The 9,125-nt window shown below is 40.7% G+C and overlaps 1 protein-coding gene across 1 annotated transcript in view; it reads right to left on the bottom strand.

Moving 5' to 3' along the window:
• Positions 1-9,125, bottom strand: part of SV2C (synaptic vesicle glycoprotein 2C) — a 241,488-nt gene that overhangs the window by 27,009 nt on the left and 205,354 nt on the right. The window contains exons 7-8 of the mRNA XM_003785923.2: positions 5,725-5,835; positions 5,202-5,290 (exon numbers count right to left, since the gene is read on the bottom strand). Of these exons, the coding sequence (XP_003785971.1) occupies positions 5,202-5,290; positions 5,725-5,835 (200 nt within the window). The remainder of the gene's footprint in view (positions 1-5,201; positions 5,291-5,724; positions 5,836-9,125) is intronic.

Raw genomic sequence — 9,125 nt, 5'->3', positions numbered from 1 at the left:
TGTAACAGCTTTATCAGGAAACAAGGCTGACCTAGCAAATAAAAGAGCTGTAGATTGCCAGGAAGCACAATCTTATGCAGATGATAACAGTTTATTATTCATGGAGACATCTGCCAAAACATCAATGAATGTGAACGAAATATTCATGGCAATAGCTAAAAAGTTGCCAAAGAATGAACCACAGAATCCAGGAGCGAATTCTGCCAGAGGAAGAGGGGTAGATCTTACTGAACCCACACAGCCAACCAGGAGTCAGTGTTGTAGTAACTAAATCTCCACTTTGAACTAGCTGGAATTTTCTTCTGCTTCCTAAATGTTAATAACAGTGGAATTGGAGCATTTAAGCAGCCCAGTATGACTTCCAAAAAGAAGAGACTTACAATAGAGTCAAGTTTCTAATACAGAATTATTTTAAGTGTTTTGAACTTAATTTTTAATAACATGCATGTGTCCCTCTGACTAATATTTCAGCAATAGAAAGGGAAAATGAGAACTGTATGTACACTTGTTTCATTGGAGAGTTGGGGGAATCATTCCTCATCACTAGGGATATAGACAAATGATTAACCAGCCAGTTTCTCCACATTGGTACAGTAGTTACCTATGAAAAAGATATGCGACTTATTAATTTGGGATTTTTAAAAGTTCATTTTTTAGAACCAGATTCTAAAGATATTTATGCTTAGCTATTTGTTCCCCTTCAAATGTGTGAGCTCTTCAACAAAAATGAAACAAACCAGGTGTCTGTGATTTCTATGTAATCACTGTGGGCCATTACATAGGTTTTGTTGTTTGGGGGCAGGGAGGGAGCTTTTGTTCCCTTTTGACATAATATAGTCAATGCACTAACAATTATGTATATTCAAACTTGATTATTTTAAATTCGTTCTTTAGCTGTACTGTAAATAGGGTACTCTATTGTAGTCTCCATATATGTATTACTTTTCTGTAATATTTAAGAGTTGCTTAAAAGTATACAAAATGTACAGTTACTAAAACAGCTAATTCTTTCCCTCTTTGGACAGAGGGGGCTTCAGTTCTTACGTGGTTAGAACTATAATAAACAATGTACCCGTAATTTGTAACGTAAGTATTGCAATATGTTAGTAACAATCTTGCAGCCTTGTTTTCCAAAGTTCATTTTATTTCCATCAGTTCAGTATATTGCACTAATTATTTTAGGTATTTTCATTATATGAAATCTACCATGTGTCAGAGATGATTTAATCTATTTAAGTGTTGGACTGCTAGGAGAACTTGTACATTTACGATAATGCAGACTTAGTAAGGAAAACGGTTTACCAGTGTTTAGTTTTATATTAAGGTGCTCAGGTTGGAATAAAGTGGTATAAAAAGCAAAAGAAAAAAAGAAAGAGATGCACTGAAAGACATCCTATACCTGCTACAATGCGATTGGGTATGTGTCCTATCATCTAAATGTGTCCTCCCAAAATTCATGTGTTAGAACTTAAACCCCAATGTGATAGTATCAGAGTGGGATCTTTAGAGGTGATTAGGTCACTAGGGCTGAGCCCTCATGAATGGGATTCGTGTCCTTATAAAAAGTGTCAGAGAGCTGTCTCCTTTTCTTTTGATTCTTCTGCTCCTCCTGCCACATGACAGCAGTGTTTGTCTCCTCTGGAGGATTCAGCAAAAAGGTGCCATCTTGGAAAAAGATCACTGAATCATTATCAGACACTGAACCTGCCAGTGGCTTGATCTTGGACTTACAGCCTCCAGGACTGTGAGAAATAAATTTCTATTATTGGCTGGGCATGATGGCTTATGCCTAAAATGCACTTTGGGAGGCGGAGGCAAAAGGATGGCCTGAGGCCAGGAGTTTGGGACCAGCCTGGGCAACATAGAAAGACCCCATCTGTATGAAAAATTAAAAGAAAATTCTGTTATTATAAATTGCCTGCTCTGTGGTGCTGTGTAACAGCAGCGCAAATGGATGAAGACATCTGGCATCCTGCCCCGGTGTCTTTCTCATCGTCCCAGGCCACACTGAGAAACCTTACTTCCTAGTCTCATGGCACAAACTCCCAGGATCTGAGCTCTGAATGACTCTTCCACTAACGGAGACTCTTTCTTGGTTCCTACGCTACTGTGATGCTGCTAACCTGGGGGCAGGACCCCATTTCTCAAGATGGTTCAAGGTTGTGAAAAGGACATTCAGGTTGTTATCTGAAAATCCATGTAATTCCTCCTCTCTGTCTCTCAGCCTCTGATGCACTATTCTGACAGCTGGGTTGTGCTGCTATGCTGTTCAGTACAGTAGTCACTGGCCACAGGTGGCCACCAGGCGGCTGAGATGTGGCTAGTCCAAATTGAGATATGCTATAAATACAAAATGGCATAGAATTTTGAAGACTTATGAGAAAAAGAAAGTATAATTAGTCAATAATTTTTATGTTGATTGTATATTGAAATAATACTATGTTGGGCAGAATGAGATTAATGAAACATAGAATTAAAATGAATTTCACCTGCTTCCTGGCTACTAGAAATTTTCTAATGACATCTATTAAAAGAGGGGCACTTCGACCGGCAGAGAATTCTCAGACCACCAAGGCTTGTACGAAAGGTCGTTATTGGTGGGGGGAGGGAGGCTACAGAGCAGCACTGAGGAGGAGAGAAAAGAGGAGAGAAAGATAAGGAGAGAGTGGGGAAGAGAAGAGAGAGAGAGTAGAGAAGAGCCAGGGGGAAGAGAGAGAAAAGAGAGCAGAGAAAGAAGGCAGAAGGAGGCGAGAGAGAGAAATGGCCGGGGGAACATATTTTTATATAGGGGAGTTTTAGAATGGTGACGGGCTGGTGGGATAACCAATAAGGAGTTATTCCTCCAGTGGAAAGAGCCATTAGGGGAGGGCAGCGGGAAATCGGAACAGGGTGATGAGGTGAGCAGGCCACTCCCTGTGCTAGGGAGGAGTTGTAACTTTAAGGGCAGGAAGGGGCTTTCTGAGGCAATCATCTAACATCTATAGTTCACATTTCAATCAGACAGTGCTGTTTTAAAATACTAGTTCCCAAAGTGAGGTTCCTGGACTAGCAGCATAAGCATCGTCCATGAACCTCTTTGAAATGCAAACCCAGACTCCACCAAGAGCTGATGAATCAAAAGTTCTGGTGGTGGAGTCTTCTAGGTGATTCTTCGGATGCACACTCACATTTGAGTGAGTTTAGCCCCAGGGACAGTTAACTACACAAAGAAGGGAGTGTTATGAGCATAATGCTCGCAGGCAGACAGGCTGGGTTTGAATCCTGCTTGTGGCACTTACCAGCTTCATGCACTTGGGCCAATTCTCTAAGCCTCAATTGCCCATTTCTAACATGGGAATGATGGTCACGTCCCCCTTCATGGGTGCTTGTTCAGACTAAATGGCAAGCAAAGCCCCTAGCATGTAGAGAGTGCTCCAATCATCATCACTGTCGTAGGATTCCTGAAACATCTTTGCCTCAGGATGCCAAAGATTCCAACCACTTTCCTTTCTGACTGTGAATTAATCACTGTGGGGTGTGAGAGTGGTCATGGAGTAAGAAATGACTCAGGGGGGCAATATCTATGGCACTGCTCCCTCATCAGATGTGTGGAGCAGAAGAACTTTGGAATGGCAATAATGAGGGACGCTCACTCCCCTGGAACACCCACCATCAATGATGTGGAGGGATCTCAGCTGACTTTTTCATTTATCCTGCAAACATGTACTGAGTAATCACTAAATGTTAGGCACTGCTGAGATCCCAGGGATGTAGCAGCAAAGAGTAAAGAAATCATAAAGCTTAACACCTGGTCAATAAGGAATAAGTAAACGAAATAAACAAACCAGATAATGATTACCACTCTCCACAACTGGACAGCAAGCTTTCCTCTTATCTGTCTTTGTACCTGACCCAGTGCTTGGGCACACAGTAGGCCAGGTGTCCTCAAACTACGGCCCGCGGGCCACATGCAGCCTGCCGAGGACATTTATCCAGCTCGCCGGGTGTTTTTGCCGTCGCTGCCTGTCCTGCTTAGCACCTGACTTGTCCTTGGGCCCGCAGTCTGGCCCTCCAATGGTCTGAGGGACAATGAACTGGCCCCCTGTTTAAAAAGTTTGAGGACCCCTGCTAGGTACTTACTATAGTAAATTTCCAGCCTTCCCTTCCTCCAGGGATTAGTGGATTTTCTAGAACTTGGGTGGCAGTTATGTTACATATTCCAAATCAACTCTCTTAATTTAGAAATGAGGAGCCAAGACAAAGTCACGTCCCAAAGTCACACAGTTAACCAAGTCACCCAGAGAACGAGTTGCTGGGCGTCCCAAGTCCAGCTTCCTTTGTTCTCTTGTCCCACCTCAACCAACACTGGGAAGGAACAGTCATCTTTGATTGCTCGTGTTTGGGTTTGGGGTTGTTATGAGATGAACTTGCAGCTTAGATATTAGGCTCTACCAGGTGTGCAGATCCTACAGACCTGAAAGTATAGGATATTATTTAAATGTCTTTTTCTGAACAGCAAATTACACAACAAAAGAGCTGTGCACACATGTTCTAAGCTATGTCAGTGATTAGCAAATCAAATTCGGACATTTTCTCCCCACCTCCTCTTTTCCTAGAACACACATGTGGTAGTTTTATTCACTTGGCAACAACTATTTATTGAGCTCCTATTATGTGCCAGGGATACAGATCAACAAAACCCTGTCCTCATGGGGTTTTCAGAAAGGCTGGCCACACTGTATTCTCTATACAGAATAAAGACGACAGGGGCTGCTATTTAAAAGAAGATGGTTACAGAAAGTGAGAAGGTGACATCTGACATGAGACTGGAAGTGGTGAGGAAAGGAACGGGGCAGATAACTGGGGAAGGGTGCCAAGCAGAGGGCCGGTACAATGGCCTGAGATGGGAACAGTTCTGGAATGTTCAAGAAGAGCAGAGAGCCTGGTGGAGCTGAGCCGAGCGTAGATGGTGGAGAAGTCATGGGGCAAATGGTCTGAGGCTTTCCAAACACTCTTGGTTTTGCCACCTCAGATTTATGAAAAGATAAATACAATAATCGGTTTGTAAAAACCACAGCTGTCAGCAAATCTAAGCTGAAAAAAAAATCCTTTCTAGCAGGTTAATAGAATCAAGCAGAAGAAGAAAAGGCAGCAGGCACGGCTAGAAGTAGCAATGTAAACATTCAACAACTTTGCTTGCCAAGAATTTAAATATCACTTACCCAAATGACAGGGTGAACCAGACGATTGTAAGCTTTATTGTATTTTCCCTGACTGGGTAGTTGAAACATCTCATAAAAGTCAACCAAATCTGTGAAATATTAGAGAGTTAGTTTTCTAATGCAGTTACTTAGCCCACCCCACACCCCACCCCTTCCACCAAATTAGACAGAAGCTGAGTTTTTGTTGGGTTGAATTCATTTCAACTTAAAACATGAGTTAAATAGGCCATAGAAAACCAAAAACTGGAATTTTCATTTCTCAGCTTCCTGGAGGAAAATGGACAAAGTAACTCAAGACATCAAGGCACCCCATCCCTGCCAAACCCCTGGGCCTTCCCTTTCCCACAGATGAATGTACTGATAACTTCTGATCCAAAAGGGGTCTGAAGGCCTGGTCTCAGTGCAGGAGTTGGGTGTCCAGGGCAGGGGGGAAGAGCCCCACTCATGGGAGGAGCACAGTCAGACCCTCTCTGACCGCCCTACACGTGTTACCTTGACATGCAGTGCAGGGCTTGTTACTTACTCCGTACAGCTCCGTGCGGATCCGAACAAAACACCTCCTGTACCACGTTCCTGTGTCACTCTCAATTTCAATCAGCTCATCTATTTGTTTAGGGGTTTTGATTTTGTTTACCTGTAGAGAGCAACAAAGTACAAAGTGCTGAGTTCTCTTCTCTGAAGTTGCTGGGCTTAGGCTCACAATTTGTACAGGAGTGAAACTGACTCCAGTAAAAAGTAAGTGATATTGATTATCACTCCGTGGGTATACGAGATCATTGGCACTTAAAAGAACCAAATAGAGACTGAGTAAGAGGGAATGACAGATAAATGGGAGAAGGGCGAGTAGTCATGGATAATATGAAACCCACATGACCTTCTCTGATCATAACTGCAAAGACACAGATTAGCAGATTAAAATATCCAGATAAGGGCAGCGCCTGTGGCTCAAAGGGGTAGGGCGCCGGCTCCATATGCCGGAGGTGGTGGGTTCAAATCCAGCCCCCACCAAAAATTGCAAAAAAAAAAGAAAAAATCCAGATAGAATAGCTTCTAGATTAAGAATTATTTTGCTTAAAGTATACCTGAAGGTATATGCCTTTGAAACCTTATTTGATGAATTTGACCTCTAACAGGGGTTCTTAAAGCAATTGGTCTTAGAGCACCAGTATGGCTGTTTTTTTTCTTTCTTCCACAGTGAAACCCACAATGCTGACTATGATGCAAAATTAAGTGAATGAGTGTGGACTGCAGGCATCAACACTGATTTTTCAGCATTATAAGGGAAATAAACGATAGAGGGTCCATGTAAAAAAATTGCGTCTATTGGGTGGTACCTGTGGCTCAGAGGAGTAGGGCGCCAGCCCCATATGCCAAAGGTGGCGGATTCAAACCCAGCCCTGGCCAAAAAAAAAAAAAAAAAAACCTGCAAAAAAATTGCATCTATGCCGTAAGTTAGCCTTCGTTTGCTAAGGAAAAGAACCACAAGATGGGAGAAACAATGGTTTCAAAGCCAAGATAAAAGATAGAATCCTGAAAAGAGAAAATAAAGAAAGAATGGTTCCTTTGCGGACCTGGCCTATGTTGCCCTATGAATCAAGATTTACCTGTTTGATAAATCTAAGAGCACGTGGAAATGTGCACACATTACCCCTGCCAGGGATTGGAGCAGATCTTTTTGGAGATGCTGCCAACATGCATAGTGACAATTCTATTGCAAGAATCCAGGTACCAAGGCCAGTTTTTAACAGAGGTGATCTGGGGACTTGCGTCGTCTTTCATATTATACCAGATGAGAGAAGCAGTCGCTTCTTTCTGGCCAAGTAGACAAAGTTGTCTTACTTAAGAAAAGTAATTTCTAGCTGGGCGCAGGAAGCAGGGCAATGAGGCCCTACAGAGATACCGTCTCAGAAGGTCTTTGGTAAATAAAGGGTTTTATCATCATCTGGCTGAGAGGGGGGATGAGTATTCAGAAGGTGTCTCAAGATCTCTCTGGCCTTATGACCCTTTAATTTAAAAATACTTTCCCCCTATTGTACATTTACTCAAAAGCAGAGACTTAATGTTTCTAGGCCCTTAATTGAGGACATCATTACTGATCCTCAGTTTTCCAGGACACTGCAGAGAAAATGCTGCTGTTTAAGAGTCTGTGATGATTTGGATAGAGGCTCGATTGAAGCCCACTCTTACATTTAAAAAAAATTATTTCTTAACTAAAAATCAAATGAACAAATAAGATAGCAGGGAACTGCTTACCCAGACACGATTTCACATATTTTAAGAACTGTAATTGATGTTATTTATAAGCCACTGAAAATCCTACTTTCTATGTTCCTTCTCTGTCTTATGGTATGTCCTCCCAAACCTGTTTTAGAATGTTTTAGTCTAATTGTATGACTGCACATATTGAAAGATTTAAAACTATAGCTAATTCCAAAAAATTTTATGCATCCAATTTAAATTAATTTAGACTGGCTTTCCTCATTGAGAACCACATTTGTAACTAGGGTCTGAAGAACATTCCATGCAGAGAAAATAGCAGCAGGATTTTCTGCTTTTTATGGCGGATTAGGTAAAACGCCAGGTCTGAGGAGCTGGAAGATGAGTGTAGCTGGAGAGAGGAATGGGAGAGGAGACAAGGACAGGGCTTTGGTGTCCAGACCGAGAAGCCAGTAGAAAGTGAGATTGGGGTGTGTGCGTGCGTGGGGCGCCTGTGTCATGTACGCACAATGAAGTGAAATATACATATGTTGGAAATAAATTTCTGCTTCTTTGATAGCTTGTGCTCACATTCAGCCACATCAAATCGAAACCACATACTTAGATTACCTTTTTCTGGCTTCCCACGTGGCTGCCTTGCTTTAGCAAGTTTTGATTAATTATTGATGTAAGAAATGGCCATGTGTGAAACACCTGCCTTTATGTACTATAAATAATTGTAGTGAAGATAACATTTATTATATTGTTCAAAATCCCTTATACTATGGCCTGTGCGTAAACATCCCAGGAATTAACAACTTGATGAAATTGGCCTTGGCTGAAAAACAGATACACGTTCCATTTACTTCATGTCAAAAATGACATGATCCATTAAATTTGTCTTTTGCCTTGGTTGTCAGGAAACCCAGAGATTAGTTTTCTGATGGGTCACACTGCTTTGCTCTAGTATAATTGTTTTTTCTTTTCTACTCCTGCCTTTTTCTTTCTCTCCCTTCCTGTCTTCTTCCTCCTTTTTGTACTTTCAGTAAATAATCCTAAAATTTTATTAAGTATTCCAAGCTCTGTTAAGACCTCAGCATCGTGAAGGCTAATTCCTGATATCTTAGAGAAAATGTTATGGGGCTGCTTTGAGAGTCCATTTCTGGGAGTGCTGGATGTTACTTGAAAGTGTACCCGGAAATCTAGAGGCCAACATCATCACCAATAAGGGTATTTTGTGCCATTTTGTTGCATATAAAATATACATGCTAGATTTGGGATTTTGTCTAAATCTGACTGTTTTGTCTTTTAATAGGAGTGTTTACACTATTCATATTTATTATAAACTAATATTTCTACTTTTAACCTAAGACTTCTTATTTAAAAAATATTGTTTTATTTCCTGTCTCCTTATAAATAAGCTATGCTTTTTTCCTTTTTTCTGTGTTCAAAGTTTTAAAAAAGTATTCCTAATTTTAGTTATTTTTAAATTTTTCAAAAGTGTTTTCTAGTCTAGCCTATAGTTTTATAAAAATACTCTTGAATGTTCTTGCTATTTCCAACTTCTGTGGCTTTAGGTATAGAAAATTGTTATAGAATATGAAAAAATAATTATTTTGTATTTTTAAAATATATTTTGACATTTGTTTTAGATCTATTATCCTTCTGAAAATAATTATTATTTACACTCATATGTTTAACTTACTTCTTGATTTTTTTTTTTTTTTT

Source organism: Otolemur garnettii, unplaced genomic scaffold, assembly GCF_000181295.1.
Source record: "Otolemur garnettii isolate 467f Iridium unplaced genomic scaffold, OtoGar3 scaffold00017, whole genome shotgun sequence".
Lineage (NCBI taxonomy): Eukaryota > Metazoa > Chordata > Mammalia > Primates > Galagidae > Otolemur > Otolemur garnettii.
Note: the sequence above shows the minus strand (reverse complement) of the source record. Positions and strands in the feature narration are given on the sequence as shown.